General features: G+C 35.2%; 1 protein-coding gene across 18 annotated transcripts in view; it reads right to left on the minus strand.

The window, feature by feature from the left end:
• CDC42BPA (CDC42 binding protein kinase alpha) overlaps positions 1-16970 on the minus strand; it is a 296769-nt gene that overhangs the window by 97010 nt on the left and 182789 nt on the right. For 16 of the 18 annotated variants that reach the window (XR_003514893.1, XM_027564637.1, XM_027564634.1 and 13 more), the window contains 3 exons: positions 9472-9605; positions 3483-3725; positions 3114-3224 (listed from right to left, as the gene is read on the minus strand). Coding sequence is in view for 17 of the 18 variants with exons in the window: in XM_027564637.1 (XP_027420438.1) it covers positions 3114-3224; positions 3483-3725; positions 9472-9605 (488 nt within the window). In the remaining variant the exon portion in view is untranslated. The remainder of the gene's footprint in view (positions 1-3113; positions 3225-3482; positions 3726-9471; positions 9606-16970) is intronic. The other 2 variants (XM_027564644.1, XM_027564650.1) reach the window with 1 other exon arrangement.

The raw sequence follows: 16970 nt of genomic DNA on the forward strand, positions 1-16970 counted from the left end.
AAAATTCTAAAGCACCACAGAATTAGGAATACTTAAACTTCCTCAGAAGACATTCAACTTAATTCTTTCATTTGTTGGATGAATAAGATACTAGACTAGGCCTGCAAGGAGTGTGTGGAGGTGGTGGCTGGCAGACAATGCTGAGGAAATGGGATATGCAAAGGTTAGAGTCAGGAAAAGGCAGACATCATATTCAGATTATAATTTAGTGCTACAGAAATATGATATCCATTTAATCCTAATTCTCTCACTTTGACATACAGAATAACATTATTATAGCTATTAGTAACCGAACACATGTGATGTAGCAGCTTACATACATATATATGTACTCCTTATGTAAAACCAATGAAATAGGGTTTTACAAATGAGAAAATTAAAGTCCAAAGAGACTAAATGTTTTGTCCAGCATTAAACAGCAAGTAACTGATGAGGCCAGGCTTTAAAACAATAAAGTCCAACTCTAGAACTGGCACAAGGATTTCTCTTCCTAAGCGCTTCTGTTGAGATATTTCATTTCAGTTGAGTCGCTCAGTCATGTCTGACTGTTTGCGACCCCATGGACTGCAGCACGCCAAGCTTTTCTGTCCATCACCAACTCACAGAGCCTACTCAAACTCATGTCCGTCAAGTCAGTGATGCCATCCAACCATCTCATCCTCTGTCGTCCCCTTCTCCTCCCACCTTCAACCTTTCCCAGCATCAGGGTCTTTCCCAAGGAGTCAGTTCTTCGCATCAGGTGGCCAAAATATTAGAGTTTCTGCTTCAGCATCAGTCCTTCCAATGAATATTCAGGACTGATTTCCTTTAGGGTAGACTGGTTGGATCCCCTTGCTGTCCAAGGGACTCTAGAGTCTTCTCCAACACCACAGTGTTCAAAAGGATCAATGTTCAAATGCATCAATTCTTCAGTGCTTAGCTTTCTTTATAGTCCAACTCTCACATCCATACATGACTAGTGGAAAAACCATGGCTTTGACTAGACAGACCTTTGTTGGTAAAGTAATCTCTCTGCTTTTTAATATGCTATCTACGTTGGTCACAGCTTTTCTTCCAAGGGGCAAGTATCTTTTAATTTCATGGCTGCAGTTACCATCTGCAGTGATTTTGGAACCCCAAAACATAAAGTCTCTCACTATTTTCATTGTTTCCCCATCTATTTGCCATGAAGTGATAGGACCGGATGCCACGATCTTTAAGCCACTTCTTCACTGTCCTCTTTTACTTTCATCAAGAGGTACTTTAGTTCTTCTTTACTTTCATAAGGGTGAAATTTCACCACTTTCATATGGTGAAAATGCCTTAAGGCTGGTGTCATCTGCATATCTGAGGCTACTGATATTTCTCCTGGCAATCTTGATTCCAGCTTATGCTTCATCCAGACCTGCATTTCGCATGATGTAGTCTGCATATAAGTTAAATTAGCAGGGTGACAATATACAACCTTGACGTACCCCTTTCCCAATTTGGAACCATTCTGCTGTTCCATGTCCAGTTCTAACTGTTGCTTCTTGACCTGCATACAGATTTCTCAGGAGGCAAGTCAGGTGGTCTGGGATCCCCATCTCTTTGAGATTTTTCACAGTTTGTTGTGATCTACACAGTCAAAGCCTTTGGTGTAGTCAATAAAGCAAAAATAGATGTTTTTTTGGAACTCCTGCTTTTTTGATGATCCAGCGCATGTTGGCAATTTGATCTCTGGTTCCTCTGCCTTTTCTAAATCCAGCCTGACCATCTGGAAGTTCATGGTTCACATACGGTTAAAGCCTAACTTGGAGAATTTTGAGCATTACTTTGCTAGCATGTGAGATGAGTGCAATTGTGCAGTAGTTTGAACATTCTTTGGCATTGCCTTTCTTTGGGATTGGAATGAAAACTGACCTTTTCCAGTCCTGTGGCCACTGCTGAGTTTTCCAAATTTGCTGGCATATTGAATGCAGCACTTTCACAGCATCATCTTTTAGGATTTGCAATAGCCCAACTGGAATTCCATCACCTCCACTAGCTTTGTTTGTAGTGATGCTTCCTAAGGCCCACTTGACTTCACATTCCAGGATGTCTGGCTCTAGGTCAGTGATCACACCATTGTGATTATCTGGATCTTGAAGATCTTTTTTGTACAGTTCTTCTGTGTATTCTTGCCATCTCTTCTTAATATCTTATGCTTCTGTTAGGTCCATACCATTTCTGTCCTTTATCAAGCCCATCATTGCAAGAAATGTTCCCTTGGTATCTCTAATTTTCTTGAAGAGATCTCTAGTCTTTCCCATTCTATTGTTTTCCTCTATTTCTTTGCATTGATTGCTGAGAAAGGCTTTCTTATCTCTCCTTGCTGTTCTTAGAATTCTACATTCAGTTGGGTATATCTTTCCTTTTCTCCTTTGCCTTTAGCTTCCCTTCTTCTCTCAGCTATTTGTAAGGCCTCATCAGATAACCATTTTGCCTTTTTACATTTCTTTTTCTTGGGGATGGTCTTGATCCCTGTCTCCTGTACAATGTCACGAACCTCATTCCATAGCTCATCAGGCACTCTATATATCAGATCTAGGCCCTTAAATCTATTTCTCACTTCCACTGTATAATCATAAGGGATTTGATTTAGGTCATACCTGAATGGTCTAGTGGTTTTCCCTACTTTCTTCAATTTAAGTCTGAATTTGGCAATAAGGAGTTCATGATCTGAGCCTCAGTCAGCTCCTGGTCTTGTTTTTGCTGACTGTATAGAGCTTCTCTATCTTTGGCTGCAAAGAATATAATCAATCTGATTTTGGTATTGACCATTTGGTGATGTCCATGTGTAGACAAGACAGAGGGTCTAAGACATCTAACCATGCCTCCCATGAGATTACCAATGTATCTCATCCAGGTATGCAGACCTTCATAAATATTTTAACTCCTTCCTAACAGATTTCTCCACTAAACACAGCCTTCCGTTTCCTTGCAGCATGATTAAGAAGTCTACACCAGCTTCCTACTGATGAGAATTAAGAATACTATATTTGAAGGATAGCTAGTTTTTACTCCATACCAAAAGGAGCACACAACTAGTAATCATGTTAGGCATAAAGGGGAGAAAATTTATTCAACTTGATAAACACGGTATCAAAAGTTACCTTCAGTCCCTCTAGTTCATTCTCCAGTTGCTTAGAATAGTGCTCACTCTGTTCACGCAATTTCCTGTCTTTAGATGCTTCAGCAGCCACAGCTTCTGTACGAACTTCCAGCTTTTAAAGGAAAATGAAAAAAGCTGATTTCATGATTATAATTGTTTCTCTAATAAAATGTTTTCCCCATGAGAATTTACCTTGCAATAGGGAGATAACTCAAATGTTGAAATTCATATTAAATAACATTACCAAACTAAAAAAAAAAACAAAAAACTTTTTTCAAAAATTAAATGAAATATATATTATTTCACTAGTCTGAAAAAGCAGCTTTAATCACTACCCCATGGCCACTACAAAATTTGCCTGACTACTAACCTCTTTTTTGGCTCTTTCTGTTCTGCGCAGTTCTTGCCTTAAGCTTTCAACTTTTTGCATCACCAGGTCCACCTCTTCTTCCTTATCTCGGACATGGCGAGCAAGTTTCTGTTTTTGGGTGTGCAATTCTGTTAGCCGCTCATTGATCTCCATGAATTCCTGCATGGCCAGTTTCCTCTGACAGTGTGCGTCTTTCAGCTCTTTGGATTGGTTTTTTAATCGCTCACTAGCCTGGACTAGTTCCTACAGTTTTGTAAAAAGAATATAAGTTACCAATTCTGCAACCTAGGGACCAAATTTGGCCATCAAATTAGCTATCATGAAGTCAAGAAGAGCCAAAATTATTCACCTTGGAATAAAATTAAAAGAAATGAACTACTTTTGAACAGATACTAGTAGCATGATGCTCTGTTCATATTCTCTATTTCTTATGCTAACATTCTAACTGCAAAGATTTAACCTGAATTACCTTCATTTCAATAAATAAATAAATGGTACAGAAATGAAAGATACAATGATCAAAATAAAGATTTTGTGAAATGTAATGGCTATCTGTAAGGTTTAAAAAATTATATCAAATGATTACAAATGATAAAAACAACAGTTATATTTGATGTGGGGACCAACTCTTGGGCCAGCAGCAAAGAGAAAAGCTAAACTCTCTAATTAAAGTGAGAAACTTAGAAGGGGCTAAAGTAGACTTGGGTCAGAAGAATCACCTGCCTCCCAGCAAAAAGAAATGAAAATCTTTTTTGAGGAAAAAAGTCTCAATGAAATCTAGGGTATTTTTTTTTAAGAGCATACAAATATGAGCTCACAACCATAGATTACCCAAACACCCAAAGGACAAACAACTATAAGCAAACATTACAAACAATAAAAATAAACCCCAATGTATCTGGATATTAGAATCATCAGATACTAATATATTGCTATATATAAAATGAAGAAATGAAAGGAAATTATAAAAATAGAAAAATGACAAAAGACTAAAATGATCAGGCAAAAAGACTATTGAAGTTGTTTATAAAACAATTTTATAGAGCATTTAGAAGTGAAAAAAATGAGAGGATATAATCACAAATCTAGAGGAAATCGAAAAAGGTAAAAGGATACAATGAAACATTTTATGCCAATAAACTTTTCAACTTGTGAAATGAACAAATTCCTACAAAACTAAATTTATCAAAACTGTTTCAAGAAGAAATAGAATGCCTAAATATGCCTGAATAGTTCTATAACAATTAAAGTAACCAAACCAATAGCTAACAAAATTTCCTCATCCCCCCAGCATGAAAGAAATCTCTAGACTCAGATGGTTTTACAGATGATTCCCAGTGTTTCAAGGATCAAAATGTTTCTCTTATACAAACTTTTCTAGAGAACAGAAAAAGAGGCAGTGCTACTCAGCGAATTATATGAGACCAGTATAATCTTTATATATATTTTAAAAAAAAAGAAAGATGGTTTGTTTCCTTATTAAAGAAAACAAATTTAAAAAAATCCTAAAAAAATGACATTAGCAAATAAGTTCAGTGATATATAAAGTGGATAAACATGAACTCTGGAACTCAACTCCCTGTGTTGAAATTCCAGTTTCCCCACTTTCTAGCTCTATGATCTTGAACAAATGTACTTAAGCTTCTTTGTGTGGGATCTCACCATTTACATAAATACTATAACTACTGCTGCTGCTGCTACTACTACCAATACCTAAATCATAGGGTTCTGTAAAAGATTAAATGATCTAATATATATATAAAGCACTTAAAACAGTACTATTAGAACAGATACAACATAACTGCTACCTGTATTATCATATTAATATTTAGCAGACAATATATGGGTAATATAGTTTTAACCCAGAAGAGCAAAAATGTTTTAACATTAGAAAAAGTCTATAAACATAAGTCAGAAAACCAATTGATTAAAGGAGAACAATTATATAATTCCATCAATAGGTATTAACAAATTCCTAGAAATCTGTTGCAGTACTGTGCAAAAATAGTACATTTAATAAATTCAATACCCTTTTGATCAAAATGATTAGCAAAATAAGAAAAGAAGATAACCTTCACCAAAAACTTAGAGAAAACATTATTATTAATGATAAAATAGTAAAGGTATTTTCTTGAAATCAGGAATAAGACAGGGATGGCTGCTATCATCACCTCTATTGAATGTTGTATTTGCAGTCCTAGCTTATACAGTAAGACAAGGAAAGAAAAAACAGTAAAAAAAAAACAAACAAAATTGTCATTATTTTATAAAACCTTAAAGAATCTCAAATATATTACTACAGTAAGAGTTTAGGAATGTTGCTAGGACAGAATCAGTAAGAAAGTAAAAATTTAAAGGTACAATTTACTGGGGACTTCAACGGTGGCTCAGATGGTGAAGACTCTGCCTGTAATGCAGGAGACCCAAGTTTGATCCCTGCGTCAGGAAGATTCCTGGAGAAGGGCATGGCAACCCAACCCAGCATTCTTGCCTGGAAAATCCCATGGACAGAGGAGCTTGATGGAGTACAGTCCATGGGATCGCAAAGACTTGGACATGAAGGAGCAACTAACACTTTCTTTTCACAATTGAATATATGAAAACTTAGGATAATAAATTTAAGGAGAGGCAAACAAAACCTGCATAGAATTTTATGGAGAAACATTTTAAAATACTTTAAAGATACACAGATATACAAAGTTTGTGGATTAAATAATTTTATATTTTTGTACAGTTAGGCCTTTCTAAGCAAATTTTACTGAAACTTAGGACATGAGCAAGTCTTTATGACTAATTTAGACAGTGAGAAAACTGCAAAGAGATTTATCTCCTGGACTTAGGTGTTTACATTTCAAGGAGGGGCTGAGAGAGATAAGAGCTAGAACCAAGGAGACGCCCTCTTTTTAGAGCTGGAGAGTCGGACTTATCTTTTCACTGGAGTGACTCATTTATATTTCAAAGGGTCCTAGATTCTTCTCTTTAGGTTTCCAAGGAGACCCTCAGAAAGGTGGGTAGAGATAGAGGGCAAGCATCTGCCTCTCTCCTCTGTATAAGCACCCTCATTCAGTTTTTTGGGACTCCTTCTCCTTGAGTTTTCTTTCTGAATGCAAACGAGAATAATCTTGCCTTGCTCTTGAAATCCTGTGAGCATTTAGAGTGATATTAATATATAATGGATAAGAACTTAAAGACTCAATATTATAATGGTGTCAATTCTCCTGAAATTGTTCTATATAGATTTAATGCAATTTTAAATAAAATCCCATCACAGCCTTCAAGGACTAGAGAGTTGAATAAATGGAAATTTAATATATGAGAGAGGTGATACTGCACATCACTGAAGGAAGGAGGGCTTATATAATAAATGAACAGCTGGCTAGCTATATGGGAAAAAGTGAAAGTGGATCCTTATCTCATATGATACACAAAAGTAAATATCTGATGCATTAAAAACTTAAATATGAAGACCAAACTTATAAAAGGTCAAGATAAAATTTTAGGAGAATTGTTTTTTTACCTCAGACTTCTTAGATAAGCCAGCAAATGCAATAATCATAAAAATAAAGATTGATGAATTTCACTACTTTAAGACTAAAAACTTTTTGCTATTCAAAGGATCCTATAAAGAAAATGAAAAGACAAGCCACTAGCTGGGTGACTTCTGTAACATATATAATCGACAGAAGATTAGCATGCCAGAGAATTTCAAGAATTCTTACAGACCAATAAGGAAAAGACAACCCAACAGAAAAATGTATGAAGGATATTAAGAGGTATTTCACAAAATAAGAAATACAAATGATAAAAGGACATGTGTGGAGTTACTCGACCTCGTTAGTAATTAAAGAATGCAAATTAAGGCCATACTAAAATATCATTTTAGACCTAAAATGTCAATTTAGATTAGGTTTTTCAAAAATAACATTTCTAATAATATGAAGCAATGCTGAATATAAAAATTCCTATGCACTACTGGTGGGAGTATAAATTGGTACAACCAGTGGAAAATGATTTGACATTATCATAAAAAATAGAATATCTGCATTGCCTATGACCCAATTATTCTATTTGTGCTTGTGTGTGTGTGTCTGCATGTGTATCTGGATATATGTTCAAGAATGTTCACAGCAACATCATTTATAGTAGTTATCAATTATAAGCAACCTAAATGCCTGCAAACAAAAAATTAGATAAGTAAATTGTGGGTTTTGAAATAATAGTGTATTTTATAGCAACTAAGTGAATAATCAACAGTTATATTGATGAATTATAATATTTTATAAGCTTAAAAACAAGCAACACTAATATACTGTTTTGAGCTCAACATTCAGAAAACTAAGATCATGGCATCTGGTCCCATCACCTCATAGGAAATAGATGGGGAAACAGTGGAAACAGTGTCTGACTTTATTTTTTTGGGCTCCAAAATCACTGCAGATGGTGACTGCAGCCATGAAATTAAAAGACGCTTGCTCCTTGGAAGAAAAGTTATGACCAACCTAGATAGCGTACTGAAAAGCAGAGACATTCCTTTGCCAACAAAGGTCCATCTAGTCAAGGCTATGGTTTTTCCAGTGGTCATGTATGGATGTGAGAGTTGGACTGTGAAGAAAGCTGAGCACTGAAGAATTCATGCTTTTGAACTGTGGTGTTGGAGAAGACTCTTGAGAGTCCCTTGGACTGCAAGGAGATCCAACCAGTCCATTCTGAAGGAGATCAGCCCTGGGTGTTCTTTGGAAGGAATGATGCTAAAGCTGAAACTCCAGTACTTTGGCCACCTCATTCGAGGAGTTGACTCATTCGAAAAGACCCTGATGCTGGGAAGGATTGGGGGCAGGAGGAGAAGGGGATGACAGAGGATGAGATGGCTGGATGGCATCACCAACTCGATGGACATGAATTTGAGTGACCTCCAGGAGCTGGTGATGGACAGGGAGGCCTGGTGTGCTGTTATTCATGGGGTTGCAAAGAGTCGGACACGACTGAGCGACTGAACTGAACTGAATATGTGATAAAATTTTTTTAACTAAAAGAATGATTAACATAAAATTCAAAACATTATGAGGGAAGTGGAGAGACAGGGAAGGAAATGACTACCCAGGGCTATGCCATAAAATAGGTAATGGTCTATTTCTTAAGTTAGATGTTAGGTTTATCTATTATTTATATCAAAACTTATATAATACTATATAACATTATAACTTTATATATATGTATATTTATATATATAATGTTACATTTATTTTGTATATGCCTCAAATGAAAAAAATTTTAAAAAGAATATCTGCTGCCTGTAGGGTATCAGACAAATCATTTAAAATTCTTTATCAATATGTATTTCATTTTAGCACTACCCTCTTCTCAGAATATACTAAAGGATTTTTAATATCAAAACTTATTAAAAATTGGCAAAGTAACCATAAATCTAGATATCAGATGCTCATCCTTATTATGTTAACTAAGTTTGGCTGAGTAATCCTACCTTTAAATACATAATAATAACCATTGCTGCTAAGTCGCCTCAGTCGTGTCCAACTCTGTGCGACCCCACAGACGGCAGCCCACCAGGCTGCCCCATCCCTGGGATTCTCCAGGCAAGAACACTGGAGTGGGTTGCCATTTCCTTCTCCAATGCATGAAAGTGAAAAGTGAAAGTGAAGTCGCTCAGTCGAGTCTGACTCTTAGCGGCCCCATGGACTGCAGCCTACAAGGCTCCTCCGTCCATGGGATTTTCCAGGCAAGAGTACTGGAGTGGGGTGCCACTGCCTTGTGTGAATAATAACCACTAATAAAATATTATTAAAACAAATAGGACCTCTGCTATAAATTACAAATATTATTAAACTGACCATAAATATAAATGAATTTGTACCAAACACTGTTTGAAAGTGATTCAAGAAAAACATAAAAATTTACTAATGTAATTAATATTAAGAATTAAGATTAAGAATTCAGAAAAGACTTTACCAATCTGTCTATATATTTTTACCTTATTTAATTCTTCCCTTTCTTGTTGTAATGTCTTGATTTGTTTTTCATAAGCCTTGATTTGTCTAAAAGCATCATCTAATTCTCGCCTCACAGAATTAGCTTCTTCAAGTTGCTGTTCCAAGTGACTTGATTCTAAAAATAGGAGACAATGTTTCATTTACTATTTGCATAAAGACAAACACTCAACACCAACTATTTACAATAAATCTTCAAAAACTATCACTGAGTTGCTTTAAACCAAGTAAATTAAGTATCTTGAAATTGGTATTTAGCTTACTGACACCACATGTCACTGACTCATGACAATTAAATGCTTATCAGTTCACTGTAAAGATGGTGAACAGGTAATGCCAGTGTGAAGAGTAAATTTCATGTGCAAAGATATTGCACAAAATTTATGTGCAAAAATATCTTACATATTTATTAGAAAAAAGGCCATACTTTCAAAAAATAGTAACTTCAGAACGAATTAAAAACTTAAAACTTACAAAAAAGAACACAATCAATCAAACAAAACAGCTACATTTTCCTCAACTATTAGTTGGCATTCTTCTGTTGATAATCCTCAAATTACAGTATGATGCTCCAAATACTAATGCTCCAAATCACCCTGCTTGGTTTCACTAGTGGTGAAAGAATAAACTCTGATTTCTACAAGTAAATATTTGAAATAGGCTCAGGGAGTTGAGTAACTTGCCTAAAGTGACATTGCTAAATGAGGATCAGAGTCAACTACAGCCCACCAATCTTACATCAACTCTCCAACTAAAAAGGTAATGCAATTAAAAATATTTAACCATTATCAGTTCAAAAGAGTTATTTTAAAAACAAAATTATTAATGTTAACATATGCTTACATAAAATTTAATAAGTTGATATAAAATATCCCTGACATTAAAAGTAAATTAGCAAATCAAAGAATTAAAGCCAGTGAAAACAGAAATCTAAGCACATTCATTGTTAATTTTGTTCTAGATATTTTCTATTCTTTACAACCTTGTTACTTTGAGTGTCAACTCCACACAAGTAGCATTAGCATCCTCTGGGAGCCTATTAGAAATGCAGAATCTCAGGCCCCACATCAAACCTAATGAATCAGAATCTATATTTAACAAGATTCCCAGGTGGCTCATTTGCAAATTAAAGGTCGGGAATAAATGCACAAAGCATTGGGCATTGTTGAATTTGATGTTTTCAATAAATGAAGAATCCTGTTGAAGAGTATTTCATTTGCATAGAAAGTCCTGAAGTCAAGAAGTCAGCTAAATGTATTCACAAATTTACAAACTAACTGGTTCTGATTCCTTAGATTTATTAAAAGCTTATCTATATTAGGTATTATGAAGTCTAAATACATTTATAGATAGCACAGTTTTTAGCAATTTTGAAAATATCTGCAAAGTTACATTTAATTATTTTCATTTTGTCTTAATAGTATATAATAAGAAATGTTTTCCTTGAAGAACAATAGAAAATATCAATGGATGTTTAACCTTAAAGATGACAGATTTATATTCAGAAAATTACATTTTATCATTTTTTTCAAATTTCAGTTTATGTGGGAATTTTTTTGTTTATACTAATTTCTTTCAAACATCTTTTTTTGTTATTTTAAGTTTTCAGCATTTTTAGAATTTTAACAATTTCTGAAGTAGGTATCAATTTAGTTATTTCCAATAACTTGGAGTCACAATTTAGTATGTGACAGCTTATTTCTGTCATTTTTGGGGTCATTTTAATCAAATTTTATGGGTAAGCTATATCAATCTAGAGTAGAAGCATGGTACATTTAGCAATGCCTTCTGAGAACGCTCACTTCTTTCTTCTACCTTGAAAAGCTCTTCCCTAGCATGCTAAAATCTTTTGTAAATTATTGAGTCATTCATTTATCAAAACTGCTCTTCGTTAGAAACAAAAAAAAAATCAGCATTTCATAAAATGTCTGTATCATATAACTTTTACAGCAAAGTGTATTAAATGTGACCATGTCAATACTCTTTAAGGATATTTTTATTGTTTTATTTCAATACAGGTTAAATTTTAGTTTTATCCCAGACATTTCATGTTAGAAGTTTTACAATGAAGTTGTTAAGGAGATATACAAAATACATGTCAGATTTTCATGATTCATATTTCAGACACTTCAGAAATGCCTAAAGAATTAAAAATATTCATTTAAACATCTGGTAAATTATGAGAAGTACATAAGGAAATGCACTAGATAAAGACGTTGGAAAAGACAAACATACCCAATTATTTATAAAATCCTCTAATATGGAGAGAAGTATAGTACCTGTAATTTGGAATACACAGAATTTTATATTGCCCCAAAGGAAAAAAAAAATCAAGAAAAGTCCAGAACATACTGAACTTTGGCCAACTATTATAAAACGGCTCAGGCAGAAGGACCTTCACTTTCACTACAACAAAGAGTTAATTCAATTAAAATTTTGAAAGAAATCCTTAAAGATTAACAAAAATATCTATTAAATATATGTTAACTTGATTTAGTCAAAACATTTAGATGAAATTATTTAAAATCAGTTTTAGTGAATAAAGAGAAAAGCAATACTAGGGGAGTGAGATTAGCTCATACCAACCAAAACGTTCTTAAGTCACTGATGCAAGTAGAATCCTGAAACTCAAGGATTAAATGAGGGCAAAATACACAGCAATTTTCTTTGCACTGTGTAGTATATCTCAATATAAAAGATGGTCTCTGTCTTGAAGGCGATAGGAAGACAAGAGTAACGCTCTTTAAAAAGCAGAAAATCAATTACAAATTGTCGGGCAGGTTATATGGATGACAGAGGAAGTAAGAGACAGGCATGACTAAGGCGTTGCTGGCGGACTACAGTACAGTGGGGTCCACAGGGGCGGACGCCACTGAGCGACTAAGCACACACAAAGCAGCGCTCACGGAGGAGCATGACAGTCTGCAGAGGGGCTCAAACTGGAGGCAGATGAAGGCAGGCAGCACAAAGCACCTCTTTCTGATACGTAAAAGTGGTGTCACAGCTTTTCCATTGTGGTCTTATTTCCTCAAATAACTAGTAACTCTTCTGATGTGAAGAGATTTTACTTCTAAACTACGATGAAGGAAAAGAGTTCCATATTATCCTTCCCTCCATTCACTATTTTTCTCCTCAACTTACATAATGTAGGACACTATGTACATGTATTTGTGTGTTTGTGTGTGTGTGTGAGAGAGTGACACACACAGAAAAGAAGGAGAAAATGGATATAGGGAGACAGAGGAAGGGTAAGGGCATTTTAGAGTTGGAGACACAGACGGTAGTACACCCGCGGGGGCAGCGGCACATACCACCAACTTTGAGGCAATAAAAAGTATGGGGATATAAAGCACATTATAGGTCACAACAGATGTTTTATTTAGAAAACATACCTTTATTTTTCATATAAAATATTAAATGAAAATATGAATTTTTGTCTGTATATGGTCAATATATATTGTGTGTCTGTTATATGGTATCAGGAAACTCTGTCCTACTTAAGAGTTTGAAGTGCGATGAGGAAAGCAAATACAAAAAAAATTGCAAATAATTATAAGTGTATTCAATTTTTTTAGGAGTTTAAAAATACTGGGTAACACATAGGGAAAAAAAAGAGAAAAACATTAATGTTGAGTAATAAAGATCTTGCTTATGAGGTATGTAGAGGCACAAGAGATTGAAGGTGACCTGGACACTTATTTTCCTTTCAAGCCAGGACTAAAGCCTCAAGGACTATTCATCAGGCAGGTCCTCAGGGGCCCACTTGTTTTATCTCTTGCTCTTTAAATCAGCAAACTATTTAAGACAGCTTGGATACAATTATGAATGAGACATATCTAACCTCAATTTTACCACTATGCCTCTAGTATCTAGTGTTAATTTTTGGTATACAGAAGCAACTCAACACGTATGTCTATGGACTGAATTAAGAAAGAATAAATGTTGCTGGCAAGAATGTAAGTGGTATAGCCACTGTATGGCAATTCCTAAAAAATCAAACACATAATTAGCATGTAATTCAGGAATTCTGCTTATTATACACCCAAAAAAGACTTTGTACAGATATTTGTACACTCATCTTCACAGCAGTATAATTCACAATAAACAAAAGGTGGAAGCAGCCCAAGGGGTCCATTGGTAAATAGATGGATAAACAAAATGTGGCATACACATACTGTGGAATATCATATTAAGGGAGGAAATTATGACACATGCTGTAACATGGATAAATCTTGAATATACTACACTAAGTGAAATAAGTCAGTCACAAAAGGACAAATATTTGATGATTCTATTTATATGAGTTTCCCAAAGTAGTCAAATTCAAAGGAACAGAAAGTAGAATGGTGGATGCCAGGTATTAGTGGGTGGCAGGAACAAGAGTTACTGTTTAATGGATCAAGTGTTTCAGTTTGAGATAATGGAAGGTTTTGGAGATGGATGGCGTCGGTTGCACAGCATTGTGAATGTGCTTAATGTTACTGACTGTACATTTAAAAATGGTTAAGATGGCCATTTTTATCTTATGTATTTTCTTACCACCACCAAAAAAAAGTCACCCGGTTGTGTCCAACCCTTTGTGACTCCATGGACTGTAGCCCATAGGATTTTCCAGGCAAGAGTACTCGAGTGGGTTGCCATTTCCTTCTCCAAAAAGGTTTAAAAAAAACGAATGAATGATATTTCAGAGATGGAATAAAATTGAGAGTATCACTGAGAGTAACACATGATCAAGAAAAAAGTGCTTGGAAAGGAAGAATACTAAAAGGGATATAGCCTTTTTCACTGATTATATTCCAAAATAATGAGAATAGTCCTATAAGCACTGAACTTAAAGAGAAGTTAGGAATAAAGGAAGGACATTATTCAACCAATAATTTAACGGCCATCAATTTCCCCAGTTGGGTAATTCCAGAGACCATTTATTTGCAGGTAAGGGATGTAAGCATGTTGGAAATTGCCTATAAAGATACAATGCAGGAACACACATTAGGAAGTGGTCAGAAATTTCCAAGAATGAGATTTCATTTAGTCATTTATTTACTCAGTCATCAACAAATATTGATTTAGGGATTTTTATGTGCCAAGCACTATTACAGGCACTTCAATATATAAAAGAATACAATACTCAAAGTCACTGTTTTCAAGGAGCTTACAGTCTAGTAGAGAGGTGAGGGAAGTAAAGCAATATACAAATTAAAAAAAAATTGGTGGTGGTGAAGTTTCACAGTGTGTCAGGACACTGAAACTACACAGTGCTAAGTTCTCTGGCTTTTCTTTTTGGTTCTTATTTCATAGACTCAGAGCTGAAGAAACCAGCAACCCAGAAATTCTAACAGAAACAGAGAATAAAGGCCCAAAGGTTACTCTTTGTAGCCAAAGAACCAAATAAGGGGCAAACTAGCAAGACAGGAAAGTTTTAGAAAATAACCACTCTGCTCAAGTTAAACACAACAGAAAGCATGGGGCCCCATGCCCACCTATGTCATACGTCAGCCAGGGACAAGTGAGGAGCTAAATTCCCAATCCAATTTCCAATTGGGTATGTGCCCAAACACACCTGAGGGTAAGTAGAGAAGGGAGAGCAGGATTTTCAACCGCCTTGGCTGGTAACAAGCCTCTTTTCACACAAGTGTCAGTGAAAACTACAGGGAGAACCAGGACGTCCACCCCCGACCCAGCAGTAATGACGATCTTCCCCTTCTCCCTATTGGGGTGCCATCAGAAAAGAGCTTTCACCATCGCCCAGCAGTAATAAGGCCACCCCTATCATAGTATTAGGCAGTGGGCTGGAACTTCCATTCCCTTCCAGGAATAACAAGGAGCTCTTCATTGGGTGTCAAAGGAGGCCAGGTGGGGAAACTGGATTTCTACCTCCACCTGGCAATAAGGAGATGGTAACCTCCTCTCCATTGCTGGAGTGGTGTCCAGAAAAGCCAGCTAACGTGGAAGGTTAAATAAGATCCGCTGTCATTAATCAAAACCACTCATCCTACCAAGAACTAGAAAAATCTCAATTTGAATAAGAAAAGAAAATCAATGGATGCTGACACCAAAATATTTAACAAAGATGTTAGAATAATCTGATAAGATATTAACACATCTATGATAAAAATGCTTCAATAAGCAATTATACACATATTTGAAACAAATGAATAAACAGAAGACCAGAGCAAAGACAAAAAAATCTCAGCAAAGAAATGGAAGGTTAAAGAACAAAATGGAAATTTTAGACATTAATAAAATAAAAATCTTGACAGGTGGATTCTGCAGCACAGGGGAGGTGTCAAAGGCATCCGTGAACTTGAAGATAAAACAACAGAAATTGGCCAATCTGAATAACAGGAAAAAAATAAAATAAAATAAAAACAAAAATGAACAGAACCTCTGGGAGCTGTGGGATGATTAACAAAAGATCTTACACCTGTGTCATCAGAGTCTCAGAAGAAGAGAAAGTAGGCAGGTCTGTAAAAGTACTTAGAGAAATAGTCTAAAAAATTCTGAAATTTGGAAAGACTGATAAACCTAAAGATTCAAGAAGAACAAACACAAAATAGAACAAACCCAAAGAAATTCATGCCCAAACACATCATTAAACACAAGAAAACTAAAGAAAAAGAAAAACTGTGCAAGCAGTCAAGAGAAAAACACTTTGTGTAAAGGGGAAAAAAATACTCAGAATGACAGTGAATGTCTCCTCAGAAAACATGAAACCTAGAGGAAGCAGTATGGTATTTTTCAGATGCTTAAACAAACAAACAAAAAAGCTAGAAAACTTACAATATAGACTATGTCCAGCAAAAATATTTTTTAGGAATAAAGGGAAAATCAGGACATTCTTTGATAAAGAAAAATGAAGAGAATTTGTTGGTAGCAGACCTTCCTTTAAAAAATAGTTAAAGTCTCTAAATAGAAAGCAAACAACAAAACAAGGAATTCAACAATATCAGGAAGAAGAGCATCATATAAAAATATGGGTAAATACAATGGAACTTTTTTCTCACCTTAAGTTTTCTAAATTATATTTCATAGTTTAAGAAAACATAACCTTGTCTGATGTGCTTCTAAAATAGCTGAAGAGGAAATAATTAAAACAATTAAATAATAAACCGAGAGAATAAGTAGCTGTCATCAACATAAAATAGATTGTAATATGATATTTTATGCATGCCTTATGGAAATCACAAAGCAAAAATCTTCAGGAGCTACACGAAAGAGAAAGAGAAGGAAATCAAAGCACCACTATGGAAAAATCATCAATTCACTGAGCGCCAAAGAATTGATGGTTTTGAACTGTGGTTCTGGAGAAGACTCTTGAGAGTCCCTTGGACAGTAAAGAGATCAAACCAGTCAATTCTAAAGGAAATCAACTCTGAATATTCATTGCAAGGACTGATGCTGAAGCTGAAGCTCCAATACTCTGGCCACCTGATGTGAAGAACTGACTCACTGGAAAAGACCCTGATGCTGGGAAACATTGATG

The sequence above is a fragment of the Bos indicus x Bos taurus genome, chromosome 16 (assembly GCF_003369695.1).
Source record: "Bos indicus x Bos taurus breed Angus x Brahman F1 hybrid chromosome 16, Bos_hybrid_MaternalHap_v2.0, whole genome shotgun sequence".
Taxonomy (NCBI): Eukaryota; Metazoa; Chordata; class Mammalia; order Artiodactyla; family Bovidae; genus Bos; species Bos indicus x Bos taurus.